Source organism: Geotrypetes seraphini, chromosome 8, assembly GCF_902459505.1.
Source record: "Geotrypetes seraphini chromosome 8, aGeoSer1.1, whole genome shotgun sequence".
NCBI classification, from domain to species: domain Eukaryota; kingdom Metazoa; phylum Chordata; class Amphibia; order Gymnophiona; family Dermophiidae; genus Geotrypetes; species Geotrypetes seraphini.
The window spans coordinates 62,717,825-62,738,929 of NC_047091.1; the positions used below are offsets into that span (position 1 = coordinate 62,717,825).

Below are 21,105 nucleotides of genomic sequence, written 5' to 3' on the forward strand. Positions count from 1 at the left end.
GGCTTCCAGAGCCAGCTAACACATAGCTGGCTAAGTGTGATATTCAGCATTTAACTGGCTATGGTTTACCACATATAGAACCAACTTTTATGCAGTCCTATTTATTATTAGGATTTTTATATATCGCCTATCAAGATTATCTAAGCGGTTTTACAATCAGATACTCAAACATTTTCCCTATCTGTCCTGGTGGGCTCACAATCTATCTAATGTTCCTGGGGCTATGGAGGATTAAGTGATTTGCCCAAAGGAGCAGCGCAGGGCTTGAACCCACAACCCCAGGGTGCTGAGGCTGTAGCTTCAACCACTGCGCCACACACTTGACCATTTAAGTGCCACATATCGACACAATTGGGCAAGTGCTGACTCAATCCTCAGAACCCCCCAACAGCTAGTTTTCAGTGCAGTGATGCTGAAAATTAGCAGTTAGCCCCAGTGGTATACCTGGCAGGTTAGGCACCTCCTCATCTGGCCGGAGCATTCTCTGTGTGCGAGAATCCGCTCTGCTGGTCCCCCCACCCCCGGAACTGGAAGTGGTGTCAGAGGGGGGCAAGGACCAGCAGAGCCAATGCCCATGCGCAGGCTGACCCATAGACCCACGGTCACTCTGGCACCCCAGTCTCCCAACACCTAGGGCAGACTACCCCCCTGCCCCACTCTTGGTATAGTTAGCCCTCCTGAACAGGTGATTTTAAATGCCCAGGAGCCTTATCTGGCTGGTTAATTTGTTTTGAACATTGATCCCCCCCCCCCCTTATCAAGTAAATCGTGCCAAAAAGAACCTCTCAATGGGAAGTGCTCAAGAATGTGAGATATTATGAAGTGTTATATGTTTTAGTTGTATGCCATGCATACATGTACATAATAGTTTTTAAATAAAAATAGCAGTAACTTGGCAGCCTGACATCCCAAGCAACTGAGTAGAATAATCTGAAGAAGCGGTGGAAGACCAATACAGGCCGCGCGCTTAAAGATACCCAACTCCACAGAGAGACTACCGGCGGGAGTCGCTCGCGCCCCCACGAAAGACACCAAACATACCTGTGGGCTGAGATCCCATTGGGCGAGGCGACCTTATGCGCGCGGCTGCATAATACTGTCGGGTGTTCTCTGCTTGCGGGGGGGATAGGTAGGATGGCGGAAAGGAGTGGCTCGAACTGGGCCCGCGTCATTTTCCGATTCTGCGACCGGTTCTCCTACCTGTTCTTCAAATTCACTGTCGTCACTTATTGCACCGTGTTCTGGGTGAGTTCAGGAGCCAGCGCACGTGCCCATGCGCTCCACGTGGGTTGTTTACAGGTGCGCCTAAGTAGGTGTGAACTGTGTTTTGCGTGGCCATTTTCAAAGCACGAAGCCTCACAAAGTTCCATAGCAAACTGCAGAAAAAGCGACATATCAGTTTGAAAATGAAACCTCATAACTGTTTGTATTACTCCGCTTGGGGGGGGAGGGGTTAATATTCTGCTGTCGAGCGATGAGCGTTTTGTTCACTGCCGGCGACGTTAATCCCGGGTATTCAAAGCCGGGGCCTATGTGGACTCCTGAATAGCTAGCTAACACACAGCCGCCTACTACAACTATTTATCACTTGTTATATAGCGCTGAAAGGCAATACACAGCGCCTAAGTCGATATTCAGTAATTCAGCAGTTTACCAGGACAAACTTTTATGCAGTGGTGTACCTGGGGTATATTATGAAGCCTTCGCCTTCCAAGCCACTAAGCTAAACCCATGGCTATCCCAAATGGCCCTCAAGGCCCCCAACTACCTCGGCTTTAGAAAACTACTCAAAACCTGACTCTTCCAAGACCAGGATCCTAATTCCCCTTCCTAACTAAACAACCCCTCTCCCCTTTACATCCTTCCCTCACCCCCCCCTGGCAACTTTGATCAATTTGATATTGAACTGCTTGTAACCCCGCTCAATTGATGTAAACCACTTGTAACCTTGTTTAATTGATGTGAACCGCCTAGAACTCTTCCAGGTATGGCGGTATACAAAAATAAAGTTATTATTATTATTTTTAACACACACACTCGCACACACAAAGGAATTGGAGGAGCATCCTCCTAGGAGCTGCACCCAGGGGACCCCCTCCCCTCTCGGCATGCCACTGCCTGAGGAAGGGGATTTTGATCTCCAAACGTTAGTAAAAGAACTATTAAAATTAGTCCAATAAAAAGATTACCTTTTCTTCTTAAACTTGTTTAACTGCAAAGATCTGAAAGGTATTACGGTATACAAATATCATGCCATGTTCAGCAATAGATAGATGTTTATCAATACAGCTACAATACTATATAATAAAACAACAACAAAAAATTTTCTACCTTTTGTCATCTCTGGTTTCTGCTTTCCTCATCTTCTCTTCACTTCTCATCCAGTTTCTGCCCTTTTTCTCTGTCCTTTCCATTTTTCCCTGTCTCCATTCCTTCCCTCAGCAAAACTAGACCACCAACTCTCCAACCTATTGATCACGACCCCAGACTACAAAACTTTCAGAAAAGAAATAAAAACCCCGCTATTCAAGAAATCGATGAAGACAAACTTAACAGTCCCCTGAAGCAACACGCTCTACTCTGTAACACCTCTGGAAATGTCCAGTTAACCTCTTATGTAATCCGCCTTGAACCGCAAGGAAATGGTGAAATAAAAATCATTAATGTAATGTAATACTCTGGCATTTGTCTCTTCTCCTTTCCTTCCCTTTTTCCCACGCCAACTCACCCCATGGTCTGGCATCTTCTTCCCTTCCCCTGAACTCTGGGATCTCTTCTTCCATCTTGCCCTCTCCTTTCATGCTCTGGCATCTCCTTTATTTCCTTTCCCTCCCTCCCTCCCTCCCTTCTGGATAGTCTGGCATGTCTCTCCTCTCCTTCCCCCTCCATATTCTGGCATCTCTTCCTGGCATCTCTGTCCCCTTCCCTTTCCCCCACCCTGTCCCCATGACCTGGCATTTCTCCTTTCCCCTCCATGCTCTTGGAATATCCTCTTTTTTATTTCCCTTCATCCTTTCTCCTTGGTCTGGCATCTCCTTTCCTTCCATCTTATTTATTTATTTAATTGGTTTTATATCCTGTCCTCCCCAGAGAACTCAGAACAGATAATGAATCAATCATCAGGAGAAAAACAGAAGTGATATCTGAATATCAGAAATTTCAGAATCAAACAAGGGACAAGAACTTCCAAAGTCAAGTTCTATAAAACACAGCTGATTGATTCAGGAGACATTTACCCTTGGATTCTATATATTTGGTCCCTCTCTCACTTCCTTTCCCATGGTCTGGCATCTCTCTTTACTCTTCCTTCCTTGGTCTTCATTCTCCCTCCCTCCCTCTCCCCAATCAGGTGCAGCATTCCCCCGCCCTCCTGCTCTTTGTCACCCTCACCCCAGTCTGTAGCACAACATTCAGAACTCGCTGCTCTTGCCAGCATTGTGCCTTCCTCTCTGCCGAGTCCCACCTACTTCCTGTTTCTGCGAAGGCAAGACCGACAGAGAGGAAGGCCTGAAGCCAGCAAAGCAGTGAATTCTGAATGCTGCCGCTGCCAGAAGTTCCCGGAGGTGGACAATGACACCAGCCCTTGTTTGGAGCACTCTCTATGGACTGCATCTGGGGCACCACTGCTTTTATGTTGTCCCCCCAGGGGCTTCAGGACTGAATATCATCCCTTAATTGGTCGTGTGTCTCCGCCTCCAGAACTCCCTCAATATAGCTGGCTTTGATTTAGATGCTAACCACAAATTTTAGGGATAGTCCCTGAGCCCTGATCTGATGTGCAGGCTGTCCAAGGGAACCCCCTAGAAGCAGACTTTTTCCAAAGTCAAGGATGTCCCCACAGGGAACCTCTGCAGTACACACAAGGGCAATAACTTCAAATGCAAAGACTGAAATTACACAAAATAAAACATGAGCAGGAAAGACAAGCTCCTACGGCCTGGCTTGTAGGAAGGAAAACTGGTGCTTACATGGACAGTGATGAGGTAAGAGGGGGAGGGGTTTAAGTCTCTGAAGTTTGAAGCTTCCTACAAAGTCCTGGCGGGTAGATGGAAATAACCCACTGATCCCGGAATAAAGTGAGATTGTACAAGAATAAAATGTTGTTAAGAGGAATTGCCTATGTTTGCAGGTTTGGCTGCACTTTATCAGAATGAGTTTGTATGGCTCAGCACTACTGACCTTCTCCTTGCAGTTAATAGGTGCTTTCATCCTCATTGTTGGCATCTACGCAGAAGTGGAACGACAAAAGTACAAAACCTTCCATGGGGCTTTTCTGGCCCCAGCTGTTATTCTCATCCTGCTGGGCATCTTGATGTTTGTCGTTTCCTTTATTGGTGTCCTGGGTTCTCTTCGAGATAATCTCTTCCTCCTTCGAATGGTAAGGATACCGCAGATTGCATGATGCTCTTGAACCTAGGATCAGGTGTTCTGTTTACTGTGGTTGTGGATTTTTTTTGCATGGGTTCTGTTCCCAGTCATGCTGTGGAGCCTTTGAGATTTTGGGATAAGTCACTCATGGGACCCTTTAAAATCCATTTACCCGGTGTCACAAGATCGTATTTATGCCCTTCTCTTGAGTTGCTGCCAACTTCCTGAAAGAACTACACACAGGCAGTTGCTGTAAATAAAGCATCTCTTACCCCTGCAAGTTGGTACTTTATGGATACAACAGCAGGTTATTCGCTGAGCAACTAGGTCAGTTCAAGGATGCAAAGCAAACATTATCATCAGGCTGGCCTAAACTTGCAAGTTACCCAGGACCCCTCTTTGAACAGAACCATTTGCATATTGTTAGACCATAGCAAAAGGGGACCTAGGCTTTTAGGCTGGAATGACACCTCTAAGTTTATTACGGAGTTCCCCTCACTAGTCTCTACACCATTGCAGTTTTCTTGAGCCTATCTTTGCCTCCCTTTTGGAAGTTCCCTCTCATCTTAAAGATCTTTCTATTTTTCAATAAGTTTTCAGTTAGCCTTGCCTGTGTTCCCTAAGTAATATATTCCCCTGTGATCATTATTTATTTCTGATGCTTGACATACTGTACATCTTGCCAGAAAGCATTACTGAGCAATTAAAACATAGAAAGGAAGGTACAGTATATAAAATGCTACTTAAGTTTAGAGAAAAGAAGGTGAGGTACAAAAGTTAAAAATAAAAAAAGAGGAGAGGTTCATTCTGATTGGTTCTAGGTGGGACTCTCTGAAACTACCCTTCCCAGAAACCTGCCACTTCCTCTTCCTGCTGAGGCTGCAGTCTCCAGTGACTTACTGTCCTTTCTTTCTCCCTTCTCTACAAGCATCATCATGCCCAGGGTCTTTTCCGTATCACCTTCAATCTTTGTGGCAGGCAGGCTGCTTCTGTGTATGTGAAACCCTATTTTCATCATGTCTAGGTAACATAGCATGTGTATTTTCAGTTGTTAAACAGGGATGTCTGTGGACATTTGAGTCAGGAGATCAAAACTTCTTGTGTACATTAATTTTTATTTTATTTTAATAGTTTTTTTAACAGAAACGTCAACTAACACAGCACAGAGCCAAACGAGCCACTCTTGTTTGTTCTTCACGGTGGCCCCAAACAAATACTGTATATAAATTCACAAATACAGAATACAATCAACCCCCACCCACCCACTCACATTACATATTTATCAAATAAATATGGGCTCTTGGAGGCATATTATCCAAATCTTGTATCCACAGGTGTCCATATCTGAACAATTGCCGCCACAAAGCAGGTGACGCCCTTTTAACATCTAAGCGTTCCGTACGAAGCAAGTTCTGCCACTCTGTCACTGAAGGGGGATTGTGGCCAGCTCCAATGACGGAGAATACACTTACATGCCAAAAGAAATACACGGTCAAACAAATAATTGTTGGCACTACTCGTATGCAGGGACACATTAAATTTTTCAAAGAACACGATACTGTTCCACCCCCATCCTCCCTGCCAGTTTAGCCATCCATACAAACAGCTGCTGCAAAGTAGTTGTGGTTTTAGCGCAAATGCCCTGAAGCTGTTAATTTTCAAAATGAAACTGTCATATGAATGGTTGCCTGTCCCTCGCTATTGAAAATATTGAAACAGCATCCCCACTGGCAGGAATATAGCTAGAAGACTCCCACATGGCTAGGTTACGTTGTTGCTGTATATACAAGCCACTAGATCCAAATAAGGATTATTCATGGTTGCCCCTGTTAATCTTCCTGTATCTCAACACTAACATCACCTATGCTGTGTGACCTTGGGAAGGTTACTTTTTCCATATGGCTCAGCTCTGATTTTGGCTGTGCTAGAGACTAGAAAAAGTTCATATATGTCAACTATGTCATTTGACTGTTTCCTCAAGATTCATCCACAGACTAGGGAAAAAATACTATCTCCTGATATTTAATAAATGGTAGTAGGTTGCTATGAGAGTGTGCTAGTGCACGTTGTGTTTGGAGACACCAGAACTGGTCAATTTGCACATATTTATATTAACTGAAATGTGGTCTAACTTTGAGAGAGCATCATACAGCTGTTTTGTGGGGGGTGACGTACTTTCTCGTTTTCTCTTACAGTTCATGTGTATTCTTGGACTCTGCGTGTTGTTGGAACTCAATGGTGGCATTATGGCACTGGTCTTTAAACAGAAGGTAAATCAAACATGAATCTCTAAGACCTGACTTTCTTACTGTATGTAAGTAGAAAAGTTTTGCACTGACATTAAACAGAAAAGAACCTTAGCTGCAATTCTGCTCATGGGAACTCATGGATGTCCCATAGATCTTCCAGAAGGGTAACCATGATTGGGGGGAGAGTGATGCAGTGGTTAAAGCTACAGCCTCAGCACCCTGAGGTTGTGAGTTCAGATCCATACTGTTCCCTGTGACACCCAGTTAGATAGATTATGAGCCCACCAGGACAGACAGGGAAAAATGCTTGAGAACCTGAATAAATTCATATAAACCATTCTGAGCTTCCTTGGGAGAACAGTATAGAAAATTGAATGAACAGGTAAACAAATTTGATTAATTGATTTAGGCCCCCTTTTATTGAGCTGTGTTAGAGGTTTTTAGTGCGGGCCGGCGAGGTAATTGCTCTGATGCTCCTAGGAATTCTATGAGCTTCGGAACATTTACCACACCAGCCCGCGCTAAAAACTTCTAGCACAACTTGATAAAATGGGGAGTGGGTATTTTATTTACTTAATTTACCATATTTTCTAGACTATAAGTTGCTTTTTATATATGGCAGTGTTCAAAATTGCTGAAAAGCTCCATAAAATTATTATATAAGTCACTTCAGTCGCTTTGCCTAGAAAAATTTACATGAACTGTATGAAACATATTACAGTAGTAAATACATTTATTTCAGATAACACGTTTATTGTATTCAGAGTGTGTTTAAGAAATTTTTAAATAAAGCATTGGTGATTTAGAATAGATTTCAAAATAAACCCCCTCCTTTACAAAGCCCCCTAGCATTTTTAGCGCCAGCTGGGATGAAAATAGTTTGGACTCTTATAGGAATTCTATGAACATTGTTGCTGTTGCCATGGCAGCTGGCGCTAAAAACACTAGCGTGGCTTTGTAAAGGAGGGGGGGACAGTGATATGTTTGATTGGTCCACCTGCTTTGACAGAATGTTGAGGTCCGAGGGAGGGATGAAGCTGATAGTGTTTATGTAATCTAATCTAATCTTCTATTTGTGTGTCGCACATACATGGGAGTACACTACGCGAAGTCAAAAGCTTCTATGTTTTCAATAGCTAATGTAAAATTGTGGCATACACTTCTAGGGAATCTGTGATTTTGCACAGATTGTGTGAAATTTTAAGAAATTGTTGAAAATTCAGCTCTGTTTGTTGATACCTTCATGTAACATGCTAGAAGTGGATAGTTAAATGGCATAGTCATATGCTTACCTAATGTACAACAAATAGGAAAGAGAATGGCAGATAATATCTTTGTTTTAAGAACATAAGAAGTGCCTATGCTGGGTCAGACCAGAGGTCCATCGTGCCCAGCAGTCCGCTCACGCGGCGGCCCAACAGGTCCAGGACTTGTGTAATATTCCTCTATCTATACCCCTCATCCCCTTTTCCTTCAGAAAATTGTCCAATCCCTTCTTGAACCCTATTACCGTACTCTGTCCTATCACGCCCTCTGGAAGCTCATTCCAGGTGTCCACCACCCGCTGGGTGAAGAAAAACTTCCTAGCATTGGTTTTGAAACTGTCCCCTTTCAGCTTTTCTGAATGTAATGTAATGTAATTTATTTCTTATATACCGCTACATCCGTTAGGTTCTAAGCGGTTTACAGAAAATATACATTAAGATTAGAAATAAGAAAGGTACTTGAAAAATTCCCTTACTGTCCCGAAGGCTCACAATCTAACTAAAGTACCTGGAGGGTAATAGAGAAGTGAAAAGTAGAGTTAGAGGAAAAATAAAAATAAAATAAACATTTTAACAAGACAGCATTGATCTAAATACTTTGGAAGGTAGAAGAGAGGAGAGAAAGGAATAGAAGCAGAAGGGGGAGCCGTTGAACAGTAGAATTCTGGAAAAATTTAAATGATAGAAATAGAATAGAACAAAACAAAGACAAAAGGCAAAACAATAGATAAGATTAAAGATAAGTCATAAGCTGGAAAGAAAAATAAAATAAAACTTTGTCTTCAATCCACGGTTTCAGCGTCAGTGATGAAGTGGAGCAAGTAAGTTTAGGAGGAGCGATTGACGTTTCCAGAAAGGGCTTCTTCAGGGAAGAGACTTGGCAGACAGTCCCAGGATGCCTATGTCTCCTCCCCTGCGATGTTCTCCCATCCATGCATTCCCTCCCAGACACACTGCCCGTGCCCCAGCCGCTCCAAGGAGGCTGCCCCAGATGAGGCCCACGGTGAATGCAGGATTCTCTCCTCTGCGGGAAAGCCGCCCGGAGCCGACAGTCGATCTTCTTAGCGGATTGCATGGGGGGAAGAGTTCACACTCTTGGTAGGATCGGGTCTGTGTGCTCTCGGTGGTTGTGGCTGGTCTCGTTGCTGCTTAGGTGTAAAAGCAGTTGATCTCCACTGCTGCTGATATTTAAAAGCAGGCAGATTGATCTCTCCAATGGACTGCAGGGGGAGGAGTTCACACTCCTGGCAGGATCGGGTCTGTGGGCTCTTGGTGGTTGCAGTAGGTCTCGCTGCTGCTTGTATGTAAAAGCAGTTGTTTTTCTACTGCTGCTGATATTTAAAGCAGGTAGATTGATCGGGATATAGGGGGAGGAGCTCACATGCCTGGTTGGATCGGGGCAAGGGCTCCTATTATAGGCAGCTGGTCTTGCTGCTACTTAGGTGTTAAAGCAGTTGATCTTCCTAGCGGACTGCAGGAGGTGTGGAGCTCACACTCCTGTCATGATCTGGTCTATGGGCTCTTGGTAGTTGCGGTTGGTCCCAATGCTGCTTAGGTGTAAAAGCAGTTGTTCTCCCACTGCTGCTGATATTTAAAAGCAGGTAGATTGATCTATCCAATGGAATGCTGGGGGAAGATCTTATATGTCTGGCTGGATCGTGGCAAAGGGTTCCCGGTAGTGGCGGCTGGTCCTATTGCTGCTTAGGTGTAAAAACAGTTGATCTTCTTATCGAATTGTAGGGGGGGCGGATCTCACATTCCTGGCAGGTTCGGGTCTGTGGGTTCTTGGTGGTTGCGGATGGACCCGCTGCTGCTTAGGTGTAAAAGCAGTTGTTTTCCCAATGCTGCTGATATTTAAAAGCAGGCAGATTGATCTCTCCAACAAATTGTATGGTGAAGAGCATACACGTCTGGCTGGATTGGGACAAAAGCTCTCGATAGTGGCGGCTGGTCTTGGTGCTGCTTAGGTGTAAAAGCAGTTGATCTCCTACTTCTGATAATATTTAAAAGCAAGCATATTGATTTTTCCAACGGAATGCTGGGGGAAGAGCTTACTTGTTTGGCTGGATCAGGGCAAAGGGCTCTCGGTAGTGGTGGCTGGTCCTGTTGCTGCTTAGGTGTAAAAAACAGTTGATCTTCCTAGTGGACTGCAGGGGGAGGTGGAGCCCTCTTGTAGTTTTCGAAAGTTTGAAGAATCTGTTCCTCTCCACTTTCTCTATGCCCTTCATGATCTTGTAAGTCTCTATCATATCCCCTCTAATCCTCCTCTTCTCCAGGGAAAAGAGCCCCAGTTTCTCCAGTCTCTCCGTGTATGAAAAGTTTTCCATACCTTTTATCAAATGCATCGCTCTCCTCTGAACTCTCTCAAGTATCGCCATATCCTTCTTAAGGTATGGCGACCAATATTGAACGCAATACTCCAGATGTGGGCGCACCATCACCCGATACAACGGCAGGATAACTTATTTCGTTCTGGTTGTAATACCCTTCTTGATTATACCTAGCATTCTATTCGCTCTCTTAGCGGCCGCTGCACACTGTGCCGACAGCTTCATTGTCTTGCCACTATTACCCCCAAGTCCCTTTCTTGGGTACTCTCAGTCAATAACATCCCTCCCATCGTATAGCTGTACGTCGGGTTTCTGCTTCCCATATGCAATACTTTACATTTCTCTACATTGAACTTCATCTGCCATCTCGTCGCCCACTCCCCTAGCTTTTTAAGGTCCCTTTGTAATTCCTCGCAGTCCTCTTTAGTCCGAGCAGCACTAAATAGTTTGGTATCGTCCTCAAATTTTATTATTTCGCACCTCGTCCCTGTTTCTATATCATTTATAAATATATTGAATAGCAGTGGTCCGAGCACCGACCCCTGCTGAACATCACTCGTGACCCTCCTCCAGTCTGAGTAGTGGCCTTTTACTCCTACCCTCTTCTTCCTCCCCGCCAACCAATTTCTGATCCATCTGTGTACGTTTCCTTCCACCCCATGGTTCTTTAGTTTCCAAAGTAGGCGTTGATGGGGTACCTTGTCAAAGGCTTTTTGGAAATCTAAATATACGATGTCTATGGGGTCCCCTTTGTACATCCGTTTGTTAATTCCTTCGAAGAAGTGCAGTAAGTTCGTTAGACACGATCTCCCCTTGCAGAATCCATGTTGGCTTGTGATTAGAAGTTTATTTCTTTCAAAATGCTCATCAATGCTGTCTTTTATCAGCGCTTTCGCCAATTTCCCCGGAACCGAGGTCAGACTCACCGGTTTGTAGTTCCCCGGGTCACCTCTCGATCCCTTCTTGAAGATGGGCGTAACAATGGCTATCTTCCAATCCTCCGGGATCACGTCTGTTTTCAGGGATAGATTGCAAGCTTGCTGTAGTATTATGATTATTATTATTATTATTATTAAGTTCTTATATACCTTCTTGAAGATGGGCGTAACGATGGCTATCTTCCAATCCTCCGGGATCACGTCTGTTTTCAGGGATAGATTGCAAACTTGCTGTAGTAGTTCCACTATTTCCTCCTTTAGTTCTTTCAGAACCCTTGGGTGGATTCCGTCTGGGCCCGGCGATTTGTCAGTTTTTAATTTATCCCAGGACAAGCAGGCAGCATATTCTCTACATGTGGGTGACGTTATCCACAGAGCCCCGATGCGGACAGCTTTTCAAGCAAACTTGATTGAAGATTTCAAGTTTGCTGGTGCTGCACCATGCATGTGTGTGCCTTCCTGCTCCACTAGAGGGCGCATCCCCTCCTCATGGTCTTCAGTTCTTAGTTTTCCGTGGAGCCAGAAAGCCCTGACTCTCTTCTCTGCGTTCTTCTAAGTGCCTTTCTAACACCGCAGCTTCTTTATTTTGTTCGGGAGTCGCTGTGCGTTTGTTGATTGATCGTGTATTTTCTTTGTTTCAAAAAAAAAACAGTCTTTTGTTGTGTTTCTGCTGGTTTTCCAGTGGCAGGCCCTTCTTGGGCCTCAGCCATGCTGCTAGGCCTCATTTGGCTGCAGCTGTGTTTTCTTCTTCCCTGGCCTCTCTTTGGGCTCACCTCGTGTGAGCAGAATGGCCGGGACCCTTTTTCCTTCATTAGAATCGGGCTGACGTAGTATCGATCCCCGATAAGTCTTTCTTTCTTTCTAGGTGCGTTACCTCGGTAACGCCACCAGCTGAGTCTCAGGCATTCCAGGCATCGAGTGCAGTCGTGCCAGCCTCTACGAGACCTTCGAAGCGTTCCTCCTTTCATGGGAATACTCATCCTCGAGGTTGCCCTCTATGGAGCGCACTGCTGCACCTTCATTACCAGTTTCATTGGTACGGTGCCAACTTCCGACCCTCGATGACTTCGGTGTATCTCGACGTCGACTGGGGCTTCGTGCATCCGTTTGTTAATTCCTTCGAAGAAATGCAGTAAGTTCGTTAGACACGATCTCCCCTTGCAGAATCCATGTTGGCTTGTGATTAGAAGTTTATTTCTTTCAAAATGCTCTTCAATGCTGTCTTTTATCAGTGCTTTCGCCATTTTCCCCGGAACCGAGGTCAGACTCACCGGTTTGTAGTTCCCTGGGTCACCTCTCGATCCCTTCTTGAAGATGGGCGTAACAATGGCTATCTTCCAATCCTCCGGGATCGCGCCTGTTTTCAGGGATAGATTGCAAACTTGCTGTAGTAGTTCTGCTATTTCCTCCTTTAGTTCTTTCAGAACCCTTGGGTAGATTCCGTCTGGGCCCGGCGATTTGTCAGTTTTTAATTTTTCTAACTGCCTGCGTACATCATCAAGGCTTACTTCCATGGATGTTAATTTATCTGTTTGGCTCCTTTGAAGATTTGCTCAGGTTCCGGTATGTTGGATGTTTCCTTTTTTGTAAATACAGACGAAAAGAACATGTTTAGTCTTTCCGCCACTTCTTTCTCCTCCTTCACCACTCCCTTCCTGTCTCCGTCATCCAGCGGTCCCACCTTCTCCCTAGCTGGCTGCTTCCCTTTAACGTATCTGAAGAATGGTTTGAAATTTCGTGCTTCCTTGGCTAGCCTTTCTTCATATTCTCTTTTGGCTTTTCTAACCACACGGTGACATTCTTTTTGATGCTTCCTATGCTCTTTCCAGTTCTCCTCAGTTTTGCCCTTTTTCCATTTCCTGAATGAATTTTTCTTATCACCTAATGCTCTCTTCACTTCTTTGGTTATCCACACCGGGTCTTTTGTTCGATTCTTTTTGCACCCTTTTCTGAATCTCGGTATATGTAGATTTTGCGCCTCGATCACTGTGTCTTTGAATAAAGACCAGGCTTGCTCTACAGTCTGCCATTTCTTTGAGGTATTCCTAAGTTTCTTCCTTACCATTACTCTCATCGCTTTGTAGTTTCCTTTCTTGAAGTTAAAAGTTGCCGCTATGGTTCTCTTTCCCTTCGGTATTCCTACTTCAACTTTGAATTTGATCATATTGTGATCACTGTTTCCCAACGGTCCCACTCCTTCCACTTCCTTCGCAGGTCCTCTTAGCCCATTTAGGATTAGATCCAGAGTGGCATTCCTTCTCGTCGGTTCTCTAACAAGTTGATCCATGAAGCAATCCTGTATAGCCTCCAGGAATCCAGTCTCTCTGGTGCATTTTGAGCTTCCAAGACTCCAGTCTATCCCGGGATAGTTGAAGTCTCCTATAATAATCGTGTTACCACTTTTGCATTCTCGCTTCATCTCGGCTTCCATTTCTTCATCGATAGCTTCGGTTTGCCCAGGTGGACGATAGTACAGGCCCATCTTTATCTCGGGCCCATTCCTTCCCGGTATTTTAACCCATAGCGATTCCAAATTGCTGGTCATCGCTGCTGTGTCCACTCTGGTCGAGTGTATGCTTTCTTTTATGTATAGGGCTATTCTATATAGGGCTATTCCTCCTCATTTCTGATCTGACCTGTCCTGGCAACAGAGTTTGTATCCCGGCAGTGCTGTATCCCATTTGTTTTCTTCATTCCACCATGTTTCGGAAACCCCAATGATGTCTATGTTCTCAGTTTTGGCCATGACTTCTAATTCCCCCATTTTGTTCCTTAGGCTCCTTGTATATATGCAATTTAGGTTTTGGTATTTTTTTTGTCTTCACTTCCCTTTGCTATGCTTCAAATTTTATTTTCTTCTCTTGTGCTGCAATTCTTTTATCCTCCTCTTCTGGCTTAGTCAACTCCTGTGTTTTGCCCATTGTTTCTTCCTAGCGTTTCTCCCCCTTAGTATCTTCGCGGGATACCTTCTTCTGAATCGTCGACACTTGGTCGACTGTCGGCTTTCCTCTTCTGCTTAGTTTAAAGCTTATTCTATTCCTCTCCTGACGTTATTTGCTAGAAGTCTAGTTCCCGCTGTGCTCAGGTGCAGGCCATCTCTCCTGAAGAGCTTGCTCTTACCCCAAAACGTTGTCTAGTTCCTCACGAAGTGGAACCCCTCTTCTTCACACCATCTCCTCATCCATGCATTTATTGATTGTAGTTCCGTCTGCCTCTTCACATCTGCCCTCGGTACTGGTAGGATCTCTGAGAATGCTATCTTCTGGGTCCTCATCTTCAACTTCCTTCCCAGGATCTTGAACTGTTCTATCAGTGCACTTCTTCTGTAGTCTCTCCTGCTGACATCATTTGTCCCGAAGTGGATCATTACTGCAGTCTCTATCGTCTCTTCTCCTTCCAGGATCTCTCCAATTTTGTCCACGATGTCCTTCGTCCTCGCTCCTGGAAGACAGGTCACCAGTTGGTCCTCTCTCCCACCTGCTATGTGGCTGTCCACATGCCTTAGTATTGAGTCTCCCACTAGGATCGCAGACTTTTTCTTCTTCTATTTTTGCTGTGTCCTCGGTGTGCTTTTCTGCTTCCTCCCCTTCCTGTGGAGTTCTTCTATGGGCTTCTTCTTCCTTGGAGTCCGACTGCTCTTGCCCTCTATTCCATGCAGGTGTATCTTTGTCCTTCCTTCGATGTTCTTGTTCTTCCACCCTCCTGTAGGCCTCTTCGATGAACTCCTCGAGCTCCCTGACTTGTTCCTCGATGTGCCTCTCTCTCTCTCTGTCTCTGGGTCTTCAGCTGTCCTGAACGCGTCTTCTGCGATGTAAAGTGCCTCCAGTTCTTGAATCCTGTACTTCAGTCGATCAACCTCCTTCTTCAAGCTTTTCAGTTCCTGACACCGACTGCATACATACGACGGCCTCCCAGAGGGGAGGTAATCGTACATATGGCAGTCCGTGCAGTACACTGGGAAGCTCATCTTCTGGATTCCCTCTGCTTCCACTGTTGTCCGCGTATTTGGAGTACTCTCTATTAATGTACCGGTGTCTTTTGCTTGTGTGTGTGTGTGCTCTTTTCTGTACCTGCTTCTTCCTTATGTGTGTGTGTGCTCTCTTCTGTACCTGCTTCTACCTTGTGTGTGTGTGTTCCTTCTGTGCCTGCCTCCCCCTTACCTTCAGTGCCTGCTGCTTCCTTATCTTGCTGGTCTTCCCTGGTGTCCTTGGTGTGTGTTCCTTCTGTGCCTGCCTCTCCCTTATCTTCAGTACCTTCCACTTCCTTACCTTGCTGGTGTCCTTGGTGTGTGTTCCTTCTGTGCCTGCCTCTCCCTTACCTTCAGTGCCTTCCGCTTCCTTACCTTGCTGGCCTTCCCTGGTGTCCTTGGTAGTAGTGGCTTGGCCCTTCACAAAGGCCCTTCGCAAAGGTGCTCTCGCTAAGGCGAGCGCCTTTGCCGCTCGCCTTCGCCGCATGCTGAATGGCTGCGCGCCGTTGGCTCCTTCCCTTTTAAGGGGGAGCTCGGTTTCAGCATGCTGGTGACGTCGGAGGGGTGGGCGGAGCTATCTCTCGTCTCTGCCGCTCTCTATCTCCTGCCTGCCTTGCTCTCTGCTGTCCTCTCGCACTCCGCTCCTGCTCCCGACTCTCCGCTCTCCACTCCTGCTCCTGTCTCTCCATGCTGCTGGTCAGTCGCCTCCTGGCTCTCCTCGACTTCCCCCAGCGAACGCCGCGCCGTTGGCTCCTTTCCTTTTAAGGGGAAGCTCGGCTTCGGCGTGCTGGTGACATCGGAGGGGTGGGCGGAGCTATCTCTCTTTGCTGTTTTGTCTTCCTCTGTTAATGTTCTGTTGTAAACCGCTTAGTTATCCCAGGACAAGCAGGAAGCATATTCTCACATGTGGGTGACGTCATCTACGGAGCCCTGACGCGGGCAGCTTTTCAAGCAAACTTGATTGAAGATTCAAGTTTGCTGTGCTGCACCATGCATGCGTGCCTTCCTGCTCCACTAGAGGGCGCATCCCCTCCTCGTGGTCTCCAGTTCTTTCGTTTCCGCGGAGCCAAGAAGTCGTCTTTCTTGCCTCTGCACGAAAGTGCCTTCTAGCACCGCGGCTTTCTTATTTTTTTATTCGAGAGTTGCTGTGCGCGTGCATTTCATCTTTTTCTTCTTTGTTGCGAAGGTCGCGGTTTTGTGTACAGCCCGGGGGCTCCCGGGTTGTCGCTGCTGCGTGGCCTCGTCGGCCGCGACCTATATTTTCTTATGTCCCGGCCCTTGACCGGGTTCAAAAAGTGCACCAAGTGCGATCGCCTCCTGTCTCTCACAGATCCGCATCGTTGGTGCATTCTCTGCCTGGGGGCCGATCATCCCACCGAGTCCTGTCCCCGGTGTGCCACATTTCAGCATCGGGCCCTTCGCCGACGAAAGGCCCGCAAGGCAGATCTTTTTGCAGTCGACCAGGCCTCGACCTCGGCCTCGGCTTCAGCCCCGGCCTTGACCTCGGCCTCGGGTACCCCGGCCCTGCCTCGAGACTCGGCCCCGAAGGCCTCGGGTTCGATGAAGTCCTCGGCTCCGGGTAAGTCCCCTCTTCTTTCAACAGGTTCCACACCAGCGAAGAAGCCAGCCTCGGGGACGCCGGCCGGGCATGGTGGGAGTTCCTTGCCTGTGGCTCTGGCGAAGCCCTCCAAGCCTTCGGGCCGTGCCTCCACCACAAGGGAATACTCTGCATCGAGGTCACCCTCGGTGGAGTGCACTGCGGCCTCGGACATGCCGTCGATGCTGTCCGTGCCGGTCTTTCAGGACATGCTCCGGGCGATGATCTCGTCAGAGCTGTCTGCTGCGCTGGCCCATCTTCATCCGGCCCCGACCTCGCGTGCGCCGGACCAGCCTGAGCCTCGCATCGAGGCGCCTGGGGGCAAGGTGCGCCGGTCCTGGCGCCTCTCGTCGTCCTCGGACTCCTTGCCCCGGGCCTCAAGGTTATCTTCCCCCGCGGGGCTCCGAGGCGCGAAGCGCGCCCGAGGTTCCCCGCCGAGGCGAGGCCATTCACCGACTGCCCGCGCTATGGGACCGCTGAGGGTTTCGGAGTTGTCTCTGGATAACCCTCGGTTGTTGAGGACTCCCCCTCGGTCCGGGGCTCTGGGCCGAGGCTCGAGGCTTTCGCCAAGGGAGTCCAGGGACAGGTCCCTGACCCGTCATTGGTCGGTGCCTCGTACCCCGTGGTCATCTCCGAGGGGCTCCTTGAGGCGGTGTAGGTCCTCGACCCCAGTGCACTCTTTGAGTGCCTCTTGGGGCTCGGAGCGTGAGGCTGAGAGGGAGCCTCGGTATTCCCGAGAGGCTTCCCCCTCTTTTTCGGCGAGGCGGTCCCACTCGGCGACACCCCCCGAGGGTGGGGGAGTGGCTCGCCCGTCCTTCTCCAGGTTCGTCCAGGACATGGGGCGAGCTCTTAACCTGGACTTCAAGTCTGATTCCTGGTACACCAAAGAATACCTGGAGGAATTGGATATGCCTTCTCCGCCTCGTGAGTCCCTGAACCCGGTGCTGCGGCAGGCTTTCATCCGTAACCTGGAAACCCCGTATGCGGTCACGGCGGTGCCTTCAAAGATGGAGTCAAAGTACCGGACAGTCCCTTGCCCGGGGTTCAAGCGGCCTCAGCTGTCCCATCAGTCTTTGCTCGTTGAGTCTTCGCTTAAGAAGTCTCACCCGTCTCGTGTCTCGGCGGCGGTCCCGCCGGGTCGGGAGGGTCGGACCCTCGACAAGTTTGGCCGCAGGCTATACCAAAATTCCATGATGGCCTCTAGGTTACTGAACTATTCGCTCACGTTTACCTCCTACCTCAAACATCTGGTGCGGTCCTTGCCCGCTTTCCAAGTGGACTTGCCAACTTCTCGCCGGGTTGCGTTTGGGCAGCTGATTGAGGATATGTCCCAGCTGCGTCTTCACCTTTTCACACCGCCTGTGACGCTTTTGAGCTCTCGTCCCGCGTTTCAGCGTTTGCGGTGGCCATGCGCCGGCTGGCGTGGTTGCTGCTGGTCAATATGGATCCTAATCTCCAAGATCGCCTAGCCAACCTGCCCTGCGTAGGGAACGAATTGTTTGACGATTCCATTGAGGCTGCCACTAAGCGCCTGTCGGAACACGAACAATCTTTTGCCTCCCTTGTGAGACCGAAGGCGAAGCCGACCCCGTCGAGACCCTATCAGGCCCCTCCCAGGCGGTATCCGCAAAAGATGATCCCGGCGTTCTCACGTCCGCCGCCACGACGTCAACAGGCGCACCCTCGGGCTTTGCCCAAGTCTCAGCCACTGACGGCTGCTAAGCCTTCTCTGTCTTTTTGATGGCTCGGGCAGATGGGGGCGGGCCCCCTCCGCACTAGTGTCAGGCCTCCTTCCCATCGGGGGCCGCCTCAGAGCATTCTACCCTCGTTGGACGACTAACACGTCGGACGCGTGGGTCTTGAGCGTGATTTCCTCAGGCTATTCTCTGAACTTTCGGGAGGTTCCTCCCGACAGCCCCCCAAGCGCGTGTCCTTCCAATCGGGCGCAGTTGTCCCTCCTTCTTTCGGAGGCTCGGGCTCTTCTTCGCCTACGGGCGGTGGTAGTAGTCCCACCTTGTCAACAGGAGCGGGGGTTTTACTCCCGTTACTTCTTAGATCCGAAAAAGACAGGGGACCTGCGCCCGATCCTGGACTTGAGACCCCTCAACAAATACCTTGTGCGGGATGCTTTCCCTTCCGGTTCTTTATCCCTTGCTGGACGAGGGGGACTGGCTCTGCTCCCTCGATCTGAAGGAGGCCTACACTCATGTCCCGGTGCATCTCGCTTTTCGCCGGTTTCTGCGCTTTCAGGTGGGAGAGTTACATCCTCAATATCGGGTCCTCCCCTTTGGTCTGGCTTCGTCCCCTCGAGTCTTCACGAAGTGTCTCATGGTGGTCGCGGCGGCCCTGCGGTTTCAGGTGTTTCTCTACCTGGACGACTGGGTGATCAAAGCACCGTCCAGGGAGGGGGTTATATCAGCGACCCAACAGACTATTATATTTCTTCAGAGTCTGAGGTTCGAGGTGAACTTTCCCAAATCTCAGTTGTGCCCCTCTCAATCCCTACAATTCATCGGGGCCGTGCTGGACACGGTTCGCCTCCGTTCGTTCCTTCCCCCTCCTTGGCTGGAGGCGCTCGTCCATTTGAGCCGGCAAGTTTCTCTGCTGCCCTCGGTCTCGGCAAAGCACATGTTGACAGTAGGGTGGGCAGACTTGATGGGCTGTGGCCCTTATCTGCCGTCTATTTCTATGTTTCGATTCTTCTGGGCCATATGGCCTCCACCGTCCATGTCACACCGTTTGCCTGGTTGCACCTGCGGATTCCTCAGTGGACGTTGGCCTCTCAGTGGCGGCAGGACCGGGACCCGATCTCCAGTCCCGTGGCGGTGACTCCCTCTTTGAGACGCTCGCTCCGTTGGTGGACCAACTCTTCCAATCTTTCCAGGGGTTTGCTCTTTCTCGCCCCGCCGCATCACAAGGTCCTCACCACGGACTCTTCGGAGTATGCTTGGGGGGCTCATCTGGACGGGCTGCGCACTCAGGGTCTGTGGTCAGCGGAGGACCGTCGCTGTCTTGGAGCTTCAGGCCATTTATTTGGCCGCTGTGGCTTTCCGCCACCTACTTCAGGATCGTGTGGTTCTAGTCCGCACGGACAATCAGGTGGCGATGTATTATGTAAACAAGCAAGGGAGCACGGGGTCCTGGTCCCTGTGTCGGGAAGCTCTTCGTCTCTGGGAGTGGGCGATTTCCCACAACATCTTTCTTCGTGCGGTTCACATTCAGGGGGAGCAGAACTGTCTAACGGACAAGCTGAGCCGCCTCCTACAGCCGCACGAGTGGTCTCTTCATGCTCAGGTCTTACGCCAGGTGTTCGAGTGGTGGGGGACTCCTCAGATAGATCTGTTCGTTTCCCCCCTCAATCACAAACTGCCTCTTTTCTGTTCCCGGATGTACTCCCCGGATCGTCTTGAGGCCGATGCCTTCTTCCTCGCTTGGGAGGGGAAGTTCCTTTATGCGTTTCCGCCTTTTCCTCTAATCTTGCGGACGCTAGTTCATCTCAAGTCTATGCATGCCACTCTGATCCTGGTTGCTCCTCGGTGGCCTCGGCAGCCGTGATTCTCCCTGCTTCTTCAACTCAGTGTCAGGGAACCTCTGCTTCTGCCTGTTTTTCCCTCTCTGCTGTCTCGACCTGATACTCACCAATGGAAATAGCGTCACAGAGGTTTCGGTAGGCGAGGCGTTGGCCTCCAGCGACCACAAAATAGTGTGGTTTCACCTCAGGAAGGGATCCACGAGGTCGAACACGTCAACGAAGGTCCTTAACTTTAAGGGCAGTGACTTCGAGAGCATGGGAAATTTTGTCTATGAGGCTCTGCAAACCCAAGACACAACAGATGATGTGGAGGTCATGTGGTCAGCTTTGAAATCTACCCTACAGGAAGCAACCAACCTTTTTATAAGGTCTGTGAGTAAACGGTGGAGAAATAACAAACCCCAATGGTTCTCTGCAGAGATCTCAGAACTCATAAAACAGAAGAAAAGAGAATTTGTATCCCACAAACTATCACATCGACCAGAAGACAAAGAAGCTTATCTAGAAAAATCTAGAACTGTCAAAACGGCGGTCAAATACGCCAAACTTAGGATGGAAGAAGATTTAGCTAGGAATATTAAAAAAGGGGATAAATCCTTCTTCAGGTATGTTAGTGATAGAAAGAGGAATACAGACGGGATAGTGCGCCTAAGGAAACCTGACGGCAACTTTGCAGAATCGGACCCCGATAAAGCCGACCTACTGAACAAATACTTCTGCTCAATATTTACCTGTGAGGCACCAGGATCCGGCCCACAGCTGCAAACAAGAGAGAGCTCAGAAGACCCGTTCAGGAATTTTGAATTTTCCACCAGCAGCATCTACCAAGAATTGTCAAGGCTCAAAGTGCATAAAGCCA

General features: G+C 48.3%; 2 protein-coding genes across 2 annotated transcripts in view; one reads left to right on the plus strand and one right to left on the minus strand.

Annotated features, from left to right (window-relative positions):
- MAP4K1 (mitogen-activated protein kinase kinase kinase kinase 1) overlaps positions 1–1,155 on the minus strand; it is a 176,053-nt gene extending 174,898 nt beyond the window's left edge. The window contains exon 1 of the mRNA XM_033956546.1: positions 1,042–1,155. The gene's annotated coding sequence lies outside the window, so the exon portion shown is untranslated. The remainder of the gene's footprint in view (positions 1–1,041) is intronic.
- LOC117365458 (tetraspanin-15-like) overlaps positions 1,135–21,105 on the plus strand; it is a 151,319-nt gene continuing 131,348 nt past the window's right edge. Inside the window, exons 1-3 of the mRNA XM_033955934.1 lie at positions 1,135–1,245; positions 4,193–4,378; positions 6,564–6,638. Coding sequence (XP_033811825.1) covers positions 1,135–1,245; positions 4,193–4,378; positions 6,564–6,638 — 372 coding nt within the window. The remainder of the gene's footprint in view (positions 1,246–4,192; positions 4,379–6,563; positions 6,639–21,105) is intronic.